Consider the following 15,950-nt stretch of genomic DNA (forward strand, 5'->3'; position numbering starts at 1 on the left):
GGGAGGATCGAGAAGAGATCCTGGCCCTCCTCTGTGTGACAGCCTTTTAAGTATTTGAAGAGTGCTCTCATGTCTCCCCTCAATCTTCTCTTCTCCAGGCTAAACATGCCCAGTTCTTTCAGTCTCTCCTCACAGGGCTTTGTGATCATCCTGGTTGCCCTCCTCTGAACACGCTCCAGCTTGTCTGCGTCCTTCTTGAACCCCAAGGAGCTGAAGCTTTGCTGATTTCCACATCTGTACAGACTTGCAACCACCCTGCCCTCACCCAGTGCTCAAAGGATGAATGAGAAAAAGACATCGCTAGTCATCATGTGCTCATGCAAAGTTTATTCCCAACATTTAAGCTATTATATTTATTATATTTTAAAAGTTCCTATTACATACCAATAACACTTAGAATTTTATACCATCTTTGAGTGCACAAAGTGCTTCACATTTACATTACACTGTGATCCTTACAACAACCCTGCAATGTAGGCAAGTACCAGTATCTCAGTTGCAAGTAGCAGATGCGGGCCTGAGAGAGTGGCTTCACCCAGTTAGCTCGTGGAAATGGCGAGATTTGAATCAGAGACATCCCAATAACGTAGTCTTTTAGCGTCTGTGCTATACCAGTTCAAAAAGGCGTGGCATAAAGTAAACATTCTCAACTCAAGAGCAAAGCAGCCATTTTGGGGTGAGGCAAGAGCTCTAATGCCATAGAGAAAAATAAAATGAAATTAAGAGAATGGTTAAGAGGGATGAATACAAGAGAAAAGATGGAAGAGGTTTTAAAAGATAGAAAATTAACTTGGTTAAATTATCGGCAATTGGAACAATGGACTAAAAATTGGGTAAGAGAAAATGGAGAGAGTAGATAGATGTCGAAGTTTGAGGAATTAATTGTTAAAAAAAGAAATTGTTAAGGGAGAAAATACAGTGACAAAAGGTTTAATGAGTCAAATATATAGTATATTACTTGAGAAAGGGTCGATGGATAGTGTAGGAAAATCGGTTTGGGAGACAGATCTGAAGGTACAGATAGGACAGCAGAGTTGGGAAGGACTATGGAGACAGAGAGTGTTGAGAAATATGTCAGTAAGATTAAAGGAGAATTATTATAAAATTTTATGGAGGTGGTACCTAACTCCGGTTAGATTAAACAAGATCAATAATCAGTATTCAGCAAATTGTTGGAGAGGCTGTGGTGAAAATGTAAATATGTGCAAAAGTTGTGGAAGATGGTGTTCTCTGAAACTGAAGAAATTGTTGGAATGAAAATAGAAGAAACACCAAGAGTTGCATTACTCTCACTACATGAAGATTTTAAATGTAGTATTATTATTATTATTTATTATTATTATTATTTATTTATATAGCACCATCAATGTACATGGTGCTGAAATCAAGGAATTGATAACGAATTTGCTGACTGCAGCAAGGTTGATTGTAGCTAGGAACTGGAAGATTCAAGGTGATTATTGTATTGAAGAGTGGTAAAGAAGTATGGGAGATTGCAATTAATGATAAATTAACATGTAACATTAAAGTGAGAAGAGGTATAGCAAAGACGAATGATTTTGAGGGAATTTGGAAACAGTTCCTAATATTTGTGTTTTCTAAGGGAAGTGAGAAACCACCAGCAGAGGAGGTGTTAAGATTTTGGAAACAGGAATGATCCCGGAGGGAAGGGGGAGCACTTGTTATTTGTTGAATTATTTTGGATTATGTTATGATAAAGCATTATGTGTTAACGATTGTATATTCAAGTAATTTGGTGTATTAGTATGCTAATTGTTATGTTGGTTTGTATTTTATGTAGTAATAAATAAATAAAAATTTAAAAAAAGAGCTCTAATGCCAACATCACACCTAGAATTTTTCCACCACAAAAATGGCCAACTCTCAAGTTTTAGCATTTTGAATGAAGAGATCTTAGTCTTGGGGAACGTGCAGATGTTCAGTTTAGACCTCAGCACCAGCAGGACATCTGACGCGACACAGAGGGGGGTCACGCTGCTGCCGCGATGATTACGACAAGCCGTGGCTAAGTGTTCATCTACCACAGTTGACACACAGCAGTCACTTGTTGGAGCAAAGGAGCATACTTATTTACTGCTGCTGCTAAGTTACCACTTGGTAAACCGTTGTTTGCATTCATCCCAAAGCCTACAAAACCTACGGCCGACATGAGCGGCTTTCTTGAGGGCCTTGAAAACACGTGTCCTGAAGAAATTCTGCTCGGTCTCCACCCCAAAAATCCTGCGGCAAAATTCAGTTTCCTTATTGACACAACCAAAAGGCAGGTTTTTTTCCTGTCAAAAGCAACCAAAATGGAGCTGTAACAATCCTAGAATTGTCGCCCTCCCCTTCTGCACCGTCCACTCCTCTGCCAGCTATCTATCAGCACACCACACACACACAGAAGACAGTACCTTTCCAGCAAGTCTTTCCGCAGCTGGTGACCCTGAGGTAGAGTTATAAGTTCCAGGCCTGAGTTCACCCCCATTGCCCGCTGCTGCTCCTTGGATACTCCAATGATTCTGGCAGCCTGAGGAATAGAGATGGACATTTGGAGAACATCTGTAGGAACTGGAGACAGCCTACCCTACTCTTCCTGCCCATTCCACTTCTCAGGGAGGTTTCCCTTGTGGGCTGCCCTCCCCGTCCCCACTTGAGTATAAGAATCTGCCTACTAGGACTAGAAGTCAGGCTTACTACTGAGCAAAACTGCTCAAGCGGTCACCCAAGAACCAAATAACACGGTAGAAATCACCACCATATTCTGGTTCTAACTAGCATAAAGCCCATGTCGCCATCGGCACTAGTAGCTTCTTTCCTCCTTTTCTATCCCTCAATCCCTTCACCCACAAAGGGGCTCATGAATACTGCAAATGTCGCTCATGCATAGTGACCTCCCCCTCCGAAATTTGCATGCGGCATGACCACAGCCCCCTCCGCCGTGTGCCCCAATTGCCCCCCTTCATTCCCTTCCCAATCCCTGCTGGTGGTGACAGCCTAACTGCATGGCTGCACCCAGGGCACACCTTTCCCAGCACACTGATTGGCCAAGCAGGGCTGTCCATCATCCCAAGGGGAAGACGAGCTGCCCTGACCGTTTGGCAGGGAGGAAATTAATTGCTATTAAAGCTTGAGCTTTGAACTTTTTCGAACTTTCAAATTTTTCGGCATGCCTACACTGATCAAGCCTCCATTTAAAATAAAAATGAGCAAAATCAGTCTGGTAGATCTCAAGTAATAAACCTTACATTACCATTGTCCTGAGCTATTAGAACAAGGAGGAATCAAACCCTTTTTTAAACAAAAAAACCTCTTTTGTTCGTATACATACTGCAAGACATAGGAACCACAATTACATGCATTTTCCCCATTTGAACAGAACTAGTTGACCACGTGGTCTGCGATGCCTCTTTCCCCCTGGATCTCCCACACAACCATCATCCTAACATCACACTCCCTGATGCCTTCATGTAGCTTTTAAAACCCCTCGTGACAGGTGCCCTGCTTCAAATCACTCCACTTCTCCTGCCTCAATGAGGACATATTTTTTTAAAAAACAACACCAGATATAAATACCACATGGGCAAGAATAAACAAAAGGAGAGAGAGGAGTTTCAGCACCAAAATTTCCTGCTTTGGAATGTATACATTTCAAAATGTGTTTGAAAGACCGTATTCTCCCTTATGAGCCTGCCCGTGCTTTGAGATCTTCTGGAGAAGCCCTTCTTTCAGTCCCACCATCTTCACAGGCGCGCTTGGTGGGAACATGGGAGAGGGCCTTCTCGGTGGCTGCTCCGGTGCTTTGGAACTCTCTTCCCGGGGAAGCTAGGCTGGCTTCCTCCTTGATGGGCTTTCGGAAGCAGGCTAAAACTTGTTTGTTCCAGCAGGCCTTTGGAGAATAGTCTGGCCCTCCATCTATGTTAATGTCTTATAATTTTGCTGTGTATTTTAAACGTTTATGTTCCCCTCCCCACCAATGTATGTTTTAAACTTTGTAAGGCCGCCTTGAGGCCCAGCATTGGGCAAAAGGCGGGATACAAATAAATTAATAATAATAATAATAATAATAATAATAATAATAATAATAATAATAATAGCTTAGCTCTCAGGGTGAATTACATCCCATTCCTCCATACATCCAAAATGCCCATTACTTAAACATAGGTTAGCTACCGCTTAACCAAGGCAAGGCTCACCTTTCATTAAGTAATGAGGGGGAGGGGTTTGGTATCATTAGAGGCCATCAAATTGACAGTTATTCCATTTATTATATTTTTACTCCCAGTGAGGAGAAGAAGCACTAAAATGCTTTCAGCTTTCTCTGCCTTAAGCAGCCTATCTGTACAATCAGGTTGGAGAATGAGTGTGTGTGTGCCAGCTGGGTAGCTGGCCTCAAGCCGTTGTCGCAAAAAGAGAAACGTGGGGCACTTTAAGGACTAACAAAGGGGCTTTCGTGAATCACAGAATAACTTTGTCAGATGTATGATGGTCCAGCTCACTCACAAAATCACCTGCCACAGCCAATCTGTCAGTCTTTAAACAGAGATTCGTGTGGCATGTTCAAAGAATGAATACTGCCCATTGTGTGCTGATGGGTGGAAGAAGAATTCCATTACTCTGCATTGCTGTTTCTGCGTCCACAAACGGTACACAGGAGATGGTAGTAGTTCCAAATGAATTAATTCAGCTGAATGGCCACACCATGATCCCACTTGGGACAGAAACTTTTGGACTAGGAGCAGAGTTTCCTAGATGTCAGAGGGAAGTTTCTCCCCAACTCCCATCCCAATAGCCTGTGCAGTGATGCAGCCGAGAACATGTCAAAAATCTCCTCCCTCCCAATCCCCTTTCCTTTTGTGTCATGTCTTTTAGATTGTAAGCCTGTAGGCAGGGACCGTCAAGAAATACTTTTGTAAGCCGCCATGAGAGCCTTTTTTGGCTGAATGGCGGCATAAAAATGCTTAAATAAATAAATAAATAAATAAAATAAGTCCCTTCTCAGAACAGATTTGGACGAAATCAATCACCTGTGAAATGGGAGCAAAAGCGAGCTGCCTCACAGAGGGCAGGTGGATGTCACGAGAACGAATGCCGATATGAAAAGTTGTTCCCCGCCAGCCCCCAATTGCCCTCACCTGGCAGTCCATCTGCAGGATGTGAAGGGCTGTTGCCTGGCAGCTGTGCTGTGCAAAGATGTCCTTGAGACGCTTGAGTGTGCTGGGTTCCAGGGGCTTGTTGCCAGGGGCCAAGAGCAGCGAGTGGAAGTTGCAAGGCTGGAAAGACGAGGCCATCTCCAACACAGGCCGCTCAAATCCTGGCTCCTCCTCAGCCTCCCCCAAGTGGGGCAAAGGAGAAGCTGACCCCTCAGAGTCCAGGAACCCAAAGGCAGTCTCTGTGATGTGGGCCCGGCCGCGCCACCGCTCCTCCGTCTGCAGGCGCTCCACGTGGCTTCGTGGGCCTTCAGGAGCCTTGGGAACAAGTTCGCAGTAGTCGCTCACCAGCATGGATGGGACCCTCAGAGGCTTGGGGGGAGCTTTGGAATGGAGCCGGCCCTCAGAGCCACTCAATCCCAGACCTCCCAGCAGGTGAAGCAGAGGGGCATTTGGGCGTAGGACAGGGTCGCTGCCTGTGCGGAAGGCGGGAGACAAGGGAGGGAGGTGACGCTGGTCTTGGGTTCCAGGTGAGGTTTCTGGGCTACCTGTGGCCAAAAGGGGGGGAAAAGGAAGCTAATTTGGGTGGCGGCAGGAAATCTACCAGGTCCACAACACCCACACCAGGTAATCAGAAGAAACCTAGCAAATCCAAAATGCTACAATCAGATCAGACAACTTTGCAACAAAAACTGCTAACGTTACATACATACATTTACATTTCATGCAATTGCTGGAGCTCTGCAGGGGAGGGGTGTGTGTTTCAAACCACTGTCAACCCAATCAAACTAAGATGGTGGTGCCAGCAAGTTCAGCCATGCAGCCCTGGAGCTGTCCTCAGCCAGGGCCGGTGCAGGCTTTTTTGCACCCTAGGCAAGGTGAGCTGCTTTCACCAACACCAACACCGTATCCCACACACACACACACACACACACGCTCCACGAGGCCCGCTCATCCCGGGGCCAGGGATGGGGCTTACCGTTGGCAGGCAGGTGGCTGCCTGCGCCCCGATCCGGCCTGAGGCGAGCGAGCTGGGCAGCAGGAGCGCTACGCGTGGCGCCCGACTCCTGTGGCCGCCCGGACGCGGCGGCGGAGTTTCACTGAGGGGCGTCGAGGCGGGCTGCTGCCCTTCGCCTCCGTCCTCTGGGCTGGAGCGGCAAGCGGGAGGCAGACCACATGGCCGGGTGGAGGGAAGGGAGGGCGGCGGGGGGGAGGGGAGGAGGGGGAGGAGGAGGAGGCGGCAATCATGCCGGGCGCCGGCGCCAAGCAGGTAAGGCGGACTTTCACCTCTCTCCACCAGGCGGCTCCACGTGCTGATGTCCGGCACACGCTGGAACTCAGAACGTGGAGCCGCCCGCCCCCGCTCCCCAGTGTCCCAGGTTGGCTTCGGCTGCTGGGCGGGCGCCCGGCTGAAGCCAAGCCAGGGACGCTGGGGAGCAGGGCGAACGGCGCACCCGGAAGCTGCCCTCACTTGGCCAGAGCGGCTCTGGGAGTGGGAGGGCGACTTCCGGGGGCGCCGAACTTGGCGCTCTAGGCGGTGGCCTAGGTGGCCTTAATGGAAGCACCGGCCCTGTCCTCAGCACCATTGCCAGGCCATCCTACCAGTCCCCGTCATGGACAGACAGGTGGCCAAGCTGACAGCGAGAAGACAGGCAGTAGACAACTGATGCCACCAACACTACAAGCAGCCGCAATCTGGTGGTAGAGGCGGTGGCCCAGTATTGATGCCATGGCCACCCAGGGTTTAAACAAACGCTTGGTACTGTGACCGAATGGGAGCAAGTGTGATGGCTCCTGGCTGCTCACCTGCTCCCTTTGAGCTAAACAACCCAGGGGTGCTCCATCCTTGGAGGTTGTTGTTCATGACATCTGAACCTGGAATTGTGGGTTGTTGGAGGAGGAACAACCCAGACTTGAAACCGAAGACCAGACTGTTCAGCTCAGTGGGAGTGGGCAAGCAGCTGGCAGCCAGCAAATCACAATAATAATAATAAATTATATTTATTTCTCTCTCCCTTTGGATCGAGATGGGGAACAACATTAGTACAGAATCAATACATCTTAAAAATTCTTGATTTAACATTGATCTGGATAGGCCTGCCGGAAAAGGCTAGTCTTTAAAGCTGCCTTAAAATCACACAGAGAGTGAATTTTACGAATCTTCTCTGGCAGGCCGTTCCACAATCGGGGGGTGACAGAAGAAAAGGTCCTCTGGGAAACTGATGTCAGCCAAGTTTTAGCTGACTGAAGTAAGTTCTCCCCAGAGGACCTGAGTGTGTGGGGCGGACTGTATGGGAGAAGGCGATCCCGCAGGTAACCTGGACCCAAACCATTTAGGGCTTTAAAGGTAATGACCACATTCACTTGCTCCCACTCATTCACGGCCACCCAAGGTTTGTTTAAACCCTGGGTAGCCGTGACATGCAAACTGAGCCAATGGGTCCAGCTGGACCCTCAAAACCCAACATATGCCCAACTATTCCACATGCTGATATCAGTCTTAGGTGACACACAATGACCTGGTTCGCATGACACGATAGCCCACCATGGCTTCATGAAGCAGCAGCCATAACTGTGTTTTCTCAACCATTTATGAATTCATTTGTTACCATCAACTGTGATTTCCAAACAAGTGGCAAACTGTGGTTTCGTTTGGCATTCTAACAAGGTTTGTGTGCTGAAAACACATCATGATTTGGCATGATATTTGCACCACATGCGAGAACCCTGAGTCACTTGAAAGATCGCTTGCAAAATACGCAAAGTTCTAAGTCAGGGGAGTAGAACCTCTTTCAGTAGATTCCAATGCAGAAAATTTCTCAGGAGTTGCGTTCCAGTGGTGGGCAGGGTTAAAATACCAAAAATACCAACATATTTAAGCTCTCACTGCTGGTAATTAACCCTTAGAAGAGGCACTTTAGAACAGGGAATTCTTTTCCAGAAATGTGACAGGGACCAAATTGCTCTGCCCTCTCCATCCCATTGAACAATTCTGGTCATGGCAACTTCTACATCTCTTGCTGAAACTCACGGGCCATTGTTTTGTTCATAGTCCATTGACTCCCTGTGTGCTTTTGGGTAGATGTCAGTAGCAACTGGATAAAATAACTACAGGAACAACTGGGCAATGGAACTAGTTGTCACAGAAAGACAAAGAACCTCTTCTGCTTAGTCATTTTTAGGAAAATAGAACAGCTCCGATCTTTTAAGTGTGGTGACAACGGCATTACAGATAGAGAAGTTACACTGAGAACTTAAGAGCCCTGCTGGATCAGATCATGGGTCCATCTAGTCCAAGACTCTGTTCACACAGTGGCCAACCAGCTGTCGGGCAGGGACCAACAAGCAGGACATGGGTGCAACAGCACCCTCCCACCCATGTTACCCAGCAGCTGGTGTATTTAGGCTTGCTGCCTCTGGAGGTAGCACCTAGCCATAAGGACTAGTAGCCATTGATAGCTTTCTCCTCCAGGAATTTATCCAACCCCTTTTTAAAGCCATCCAAATGGGTGGCCATCACTACACCTTGTGGTAGCGAATTCCATAGTTGAACTCTGCGCTGTGTGAAGAATTACTTTCTTCTACCTGTCCTGAATCTTCCACCAATCAGCTTCATGAGGTGACTTCAGTATTCTAGTATTATGGGAGAGGTACACTCTTACCTGTTCCCTCCCGTTGTTACACACAGAAGCTGCCGTGTACCAGCCTGCCCATTCTGAGTCTACCCTCCCTGCAACTCTCACCTGTCAGTAAACTGCTGTCCGATTGGGCTCCATGCAAGGACGGTCTCTGGCCCACCTGGTCAAGGCTACTGGGATCACTTCCACTTCGATCTTTTGTTCTGGGATGGGGAGATAGAGAGGCAGAGAACTGACTGACCCGTTCTAACCCACGAACTCCTGTCTTTCAGAAAAGTTAGTTGAAGCTGGGGACTCCCACAGCAGCCAGATCACCCCTAAACTAACAAGCAGACCTTGTGATGATGCGGGTTCAAGAGCTACAGCAAAAGGAAAGACTGTTCACATGTTTCTCTCAAACTACGGCTAGTGAATAGTCCAAGGTTGCTTGCATGTGGGTCTCAACGAACTCAGTGGAACTTGTTTCCCAGCTGGTCTGCTTTAGATTCATGGCTTAGGAAAGCCAGGCCACCACTTTGCCCAAGCCACAAGCCCTAGCTCCGCGGTCTCCAATTTAGTGCCGACACCTCCCTTAGCACCAAGCAGGCTCCTTGCCCTTCCTAGGTTTTGTTTTATTTCTTAACTTTAAAAAAAAAAAAGATTAAATTGGGCCTGCAAAGGGAAGTGCTGCCCCTCAGTACTATCTCTGAGTTCAAAAAGCAGCTTTTGTGTTTTAGAGCTCAGTCCGCATCTCAACCTTGTATTTAGTTTCTTGGACAAGTCACTTTTCTTTAGTTGCCTTCTGGGAAATGAGAGTTCTGTGACCGACCATGCCCAACCCCTATGGCAGCCATTTTATGAAAGGGTGAGATCCTCCATGGCAGCCATTTTGTGAGAGCATTCATGACAGTCTCAAAATGCCAGATGTGTCCACTGACCCAAAAAAGGTTGCCTCCCCACCCTAGGTGCAGCCCTCCTGTGGCCACACCAAGACTGTTCTCTCACCGGAGAAGGTTCCCCTCTCCCATGTCCTCTCCAGCTGTGGCTGCACGGAAGCTGAACCGACGAACAGGTGCCACCTGCTCCTTGGCTGCTCCAGGGGTTTGTCCAGTGTCACTGAAGCGGTCCTTCAGCCAGCGGAGCGGCACACTTCTGTTGACCGGCTGGGACACCACAGCTCCCGATTCGTCCGAGATGGCCTTCCGGTTGCCCACATAGAAGCGCACCAAGGCGGGCACATTGTCAAACTGCTCCTGTTCAAACTGGAAGAGGGTGCGAGAATAGCCCTTCCGGGGGCGGAGTACCACCCGAATGATCTTAAAGTGCAGAGCCTGTCCCCCCCAGTAGCATGTCAGGACATAGTCCCCTGGGCTGGACCGCGAGTCACGGATCAGAAACTCTCCTTCCTCCCGCAGCAAAGATTCTGCTTCCTAAGACAGGGCGGGGAAAGAGAGAGGGAAGGGCTTTATTCATTGATGGGAATGGCTGACAAAACAGGGTGGGCATTGGAACAAGATGGAAAGGGTGCTAGCAGGTGAATGAACAACATCTAAGACAGCAAGCCCCACCCTAGAGCACTCCAGATATGCTGAACTACAACTCACAGCATCCCCCAGTCAACATGGTACCTGCAGTCCAACACATCTGGATGGCACCAGGTATGGGAAGGCTGATCTAAGAAGTCAATGGAAGGATACTGGGAGTCACTTAACATCACCACTTCCCCAAACACAGCAGAAGACTCCTGAACCATTGACAGCTACAACGTTCTCCTATCCGTGCCAGGGATGCTTTAGGGTGGATTCCTGCATTGAGCAGGGGGTTGGACTCGATGGCCTTGTAGGCCCCTTCCAACTCTGCTATTCTAGGATTCTATGATATGACTATGATAGGAACAAGTTGCACCCAGCAAAACTCTGCACATTTTTGCCCTCTATAGTTTTTCCCCCTGTCCTCAGATCCCACTAACCACCATGATTAAACACTTCCTCTTGCCAGGACTCTGGAAAGAGCTGGAGAGCATTAAGACAGCCTTACAGGTTCATGTTGGGTATATATATATATTTAAAAAAGCCGCTGCAAATGCCACCACTGCCGAAGAGGCTCTCACCCACTTGGAGCAAGACAGAGTGACTCTGGCAGGTTTTGACAACTCAAGAGTAGCCTTCCCTACCCTGGAAGTCTCCAGATGTTTTGGACTTCAGTTTCCATCAGCCCCAGACAGCCTGGCACTGGTCAGGAACACTCGGAGCTGCAGACCAAAACACCTGAAGGGCAATGCCAGGTTGGAGAAGCCTGAGCTGGGAAATGAACAGGCCCAGGAAAACATGATCAGCATTTGCCCACTCCCTCCCCTCCCCACACCTTCTGTGGGCTCTTACCTGCCTTGGCAGACAGCCATGGTACCAGGCGTGGCTGCGGAGCTGCTCCGTACCAAGCTTCAGCTCCTCCTCGAGCTCCTTCCTGAGTTTCTCGCTGGCCAGTTTCATGTTCTTCTGGGATGACGCCTCCTGGGGATATCAAGACATGTCTGAGGTCCCTGGAAGGACTGTGGCTCTGTGTCTTCTCTAGACTCTCTGGCAAACATCAATGGGCCCTCCTGGCAATGCCGGATTTTATTTGAAAAAGTAAAAGGAGGGGAATGGAGAAGTAGAAATGTGTAGGCCCGGGGGATGGGGGGGGGAACCAGAAAAAAATGCGAGTAACACTGGAATGTTTGTTAAAAACTGTTTATTCCCAGGGATTTTTGGAAAATTTAAGAAGAAAAAAGGAAAGGAAAAAAGTCATCCACTCAACTCTACCATTCCCCAACCCCACACCCCCTGCTCCACAAGCCTTCACATCTCTAGGGAGAAGGTATAAAGTAAGCAAGGCACAGAAAATACAACAAAGCTCCCTTGTAATAGAAGCCTGTATGAATATGTTGCTGCCCATTGTGAGTGTTGGACTAGAACTGGGATGAGCCTGGTTCACATCCATGCTCATCCATGAATCCCAGTGGCCTGCTTCGGCCAGCCAGTCATTCTCAATCTAACCTACCTCAAAAGATTGTTGTGAGGTTGGGTAGGGGAGAGAACTATGTTTGCTGCCTTGAGCACCTTGTAGGAAAGGCAAAGATATTTTTAAAAAATGCAAATGTAAATGCACGAACATGCACTACAAAGAAATATTATATAGAGTGGTGAATGCAGCACATCATAAACATGACTGTACTAAATTCAAAAAGCCAGTAACTAAAATACACCCAACTATCAGCCCTGGTTAGGCCTCATCTAGAGTCTTGCGTCCAGTTCTGGGCTCCACAATTCAAGGAGGACGCAGACAAGCCGGAGCGTGTTCAGAGGAGGGCAACCAGGATGATCAGGGGTCTGGAAACAAAGCCCTATGAAGAGAGACTGAAAGAACTGGGCATGTTTAGCCTGGAGAAGAGAAGATTGAGGGGAGACATGATAGCACTCTTCAAATACTTAAAAGGTTGTCACACAGAGGAGGGCCAGGATGTCTTCTCAATCCTCCCAGAGTGCAGGACACGGAATAATGGGCTCAAGTTACAGGAAGCCAGATTCCAGCTGGACATCAGGAAAAACTTCCTGACTGTTAGAGCAGTACAACAATGGAATCGTTACCAAGGGAGGTTGTGGGCTCTCCCACACTAGAGGCATTCAAGAGGCAGCTGGACAAACATCTGTCAGGGATGCTTTAGGGTGGATTCCTGCATTGAGCAGGGGGTTGGACTTGATGGCCTTGTAGGCCCCTTCCAACTCTGCTATTCTATGATTCTATGATTCTATCATACAAAACGCACACATCAGGTTACCAGTAACTCTATGCTCAACAGTGCAGTGCAAAAGTATTAAAATATTCCATTCCATGTATATATACTATTCCTGACCTTACTAATGTATTGAGTTTGAAGCAGCTTTCCCCAACATAGTGCCCTCCAGATGTTTTGGACTCCAGCTCCCATCATCCCTGACCATTGGCCGGGATGGCTAAGGCCAATAGGCGTTGCAGTCCAAGACAGAGGAACATAGGAACCTGCCTTATTCCGAGTCAGACCCTTGGTTCCTCTAGCCCAGTATTGCCAACACGGCAGCCACAACTCTGCAGGATTTCAGGCAGGATTCCTCCCTTGCCCTACCTGGAGAAGATGGGGATTGAACCAGGGAACTTCCGCATGCCAAGCATGTGCTCTGTCACACTGAGCTACGGAGGGTGTCATGTTAAGGAAGGAGAGAGACGGCCCTAAGAATGTGAGCCTGGTGAGACGTCCACTGCTCAGCCAATTAAAATGCCAAAGGACAGAGGATGGGAGCCTGTTAAGATGCCCATCCAGGGCAACGTTCAAAGGAATAGAGCCAAACCACCCCAAAGTTGTAGCTCATGTTAATATTCGCATGTTCTAGTCAGAAGTTATTGAGAAGAGCATTTATGCTTGCCCCAAGAAGTTCATACTGTCCAAGGACTACAAATGGCAGCCCTTTATGGCTAGCCTCCCATGCCATCCCTCACTGCCACCCTCTTCATAGGTAGTGGTCTACACGCCACCCGCACCTCTTCTGGTAGGTACACCTATTTTTTCACTCCAAACCAGCTGCTGGCATATACCCCGTGTAAATACCCTCAGAATCCTATCCGTGTCTCAGGGGACTCTGAGGCACAAAACCTGGATCACACACAGTGTACGTGGTCAGAGTTGTGCCCCCCGGCATCCTTTGCAGTGTTGCAAGAGATCAAAGAGGTGAACTTCCTTGATTGCAACAGTGCAGCTAAACATCTAGGGCTGGCCCTGGAGGAACATGATAACAGCAACGGCAGCTTGTAGCTGCAACCGTTGTCTGCCTAGGATGAAGTTAACCATTAACAGGAGTGGGTGAGAACTTGAAGCCGAATGGTTTTCAAAACACACTCCAGGTGGAAACACAAACCCTCTGGCCAAACAAGCCAGTCAACATTTCTCAGCTAAAATCATCTCCCATCTAAAAGCTGTACTACCATCATCAGTAGAGCTATTGTTCACAGGAATCTAAAAAGCCAGTCAGTTCTGACCAGAAAGCCAAATTGTTAGAGCAAACTGAATGTGCATGTCTTCAAAAATCCTCAAAACATTTCCACTCAGAGTGACATTCTTCACTAGGGGCCAATACAGCCATTTTTAATCTTTTATTCTGGATCAGGAAGCATTGTTCCCTCCGCTTCCCATGGGAGCAAGAGTGGTGGCGAGCTCAAGTCCTGTACCACCACCAAAAAAGAATTAAATTAACTCCACGGGACCTGCACTCTCATTACCTGAATTTATCCACAAATTATTTCTATGGAGTAAGAACACAAGAACATAACAGCAGCCCTGCTGGATCAGACCAAGAATCCAGCCAGTCCAACATTTTGTTCACACAGTGGCCAACCAGCTGCCTACAGAAAACCCACAGGTAGACCACGAGTGCAACAGCACCCTCCCACCCATGTTCCCCAGCAACCATGTATATAGGCTTACTGTCTCTGATACTGGAAGTATCATAAAGCCATCAGGACTAATAGCCATGGATAGCCTTCTCCTCCAGGAATTAGGCCCATGATCCAAATCCACAGAAAACAGGCCAATCACAACCAGTCATGATGGCTAAATAGAACTTTCATATTCAGAGCCAATATTTTCACTGAATACTAGTTGCTGGGAAAGATTACCCTACTTGTAGGATTCCCAGAGGCATGTGAGTTAGCTATTGTTAGAAATCGGATACTGGACTAGATGGGAGGGCAGCATTGATCTGATCCAGCAGGGCTCTTCTTAAATTTCATATTGGCAGATTACTGAAGCAATTAATACAGTCCCAGATTAGGAAAACCAACATTTGCCTTAACTGCAGATCATTAAGACCTGTTAGCCATACCTACAACAAAATAAGTAACTGCTGTCATAAAATAAATATTTTTAAAAGAAGGGTCCCCAATGCAGTGCCCTTGAAGGGGCATCTAAAAAAATATATGATTGTATGAAATGCATACAACTTTCTAGCAATTATACATAGGCGTCAATAAAAGCAAACCAGATAACCCAAAAAGGTATCCATTTGAAGGTGGCATCTAATATGCCATCCGATCAAATACTGAAAGCACTGTAAGGTCATCAGTCCATTGCATTATAGGACATGTTTATCCTTTCAATGTTGTAGTATCAGTCTTTTAGCTGTCAAAAACGTGCAGAGAATCCATTTATGCAGACCATTTGTTAATTTCCATGAAGTAGGTAAGTAATTTAAAAGCATGTACCTCAGTAAATATTAAAAAGTGTTCTAGTACAAAACATATCTGTGTAATGTTCCCCACTCCCCACAAAAAAAGCAAATACTGGACACTGCCAAAACATATGTTTAGAAGAAGCATTAGCTGTATTGCACCATCAGCAATTAGCTGAATTAGACAATCCCTTATTAAAGAGACAGATCAAAAGGTTTTTTGCTGAATAAGACACAGCCTAACAGGACACGACAGGTGATCCTGACAGGCATTTTGCAGTTTCTCAAATTCCCAAATGTGCTCATGGGTCCAGAAAGTTTGGAGACCACTATTTTAAAACAATAGAACATTCTGGCATGGACAGCTTCATGTTTGAATGCTATAATATTTTCCCAAAGTATCAGCAAATCTGACTGTCCTGTTTGATGTTCATTTTAGCTACACAGAAAACTCAAGACATAGCCTCCTTTCTATCACTGTATCAACTAATTTAACTGCTAAATCAAAATTCAAGCATATACTTGCCCAGAGACTAAAATATGAGACTAAAACCAGTATTAATCCATATCTATATGGCTTCATGTGTAAATATCATTAAGCAAACCACATCAGGTGCACAGTAGACCTTATCCGAGCAGCCAAGGTCTCCAACCTGTTACAGGTAATCTTCAGAAACATCAAGGTAAATTAATAACCAACCCCAACCAATCACATCTCAGACCTTGTTAATCAACAGCAGCCTTCCTTATCCTGGAGCCCTATAGATGTGCTAGACATGTCCTAGAACCCCCAGCCAGCATGGAACGGGATGGTAACATCTGTACTCCAACACAACTGGAGGGGGTACCAGGTTGAGAAGGCCTGGTCTACAGAGATGCGTTTTCATTCCTATACGCTCTAACAGTGGAACTCCTGGCAAACAAAGCCCTATGAAGAGAGACTGAAA

At 47.0% G+C, this 15,950-nt stretch overlaps 1 protein-coding gene across 2 annotated transcripts in view; it reads right to left on the bottom strand.

The window, feature by feature from the left end:
* The window catches only part of SH2D3A (SH2 domain containing 3A), a 35,714-nt gene that overhangs the window by 10,859 nt on the left and 8,905 nt on the right, over positions 1-15,950 (bottom strand). For both annotated transcript variants that reach the window (XM_063119105.1, XM_063119104.1), the window contains exons 2-6: positions 11,149-11,277; positions 9,773-10,197; positions 8,894-8,991; positions 5,136-5,698; positions 2,415-2,530 (exon numbers count right to left, since the gene is read on the bottom strand). In XM_063119105.1, the coding sequence (XP_062975175.1) occupies positions 2,415-2,530; positions 5,136-5,698; positions 8,894-8,991; positions 9,773-10,197; positions 11,149-11,256 (1,310 nt within the window). In that variant the 5' untranslated portion in view covers positions 11,257-11,277. The remainder of the gene's footprint in view (positions 1-2,414; positions 2,531-5,135; positions 5,699-8,893; positions 8,992-9,772; positions 10,198-11,148; positions 11,278-15,950) is intronic.

Source organism: Elgaria multicarinata, chromosome 3 (genome assembly GCF_023053635.1).
Source record: "Elgaria multicarinata webbii isolate HBS135686 ecotype San Diego chromosome 3, rElgMul1.1.pri, whole genome shotgun sequence".
In the NCBI taxonomy this organism is placed as follows: Eukaryota; Metazoa; Chordata; class Lepidosauria; order Squamata; family Anguidae; genus Elgaria; species Elgaria multicarinata.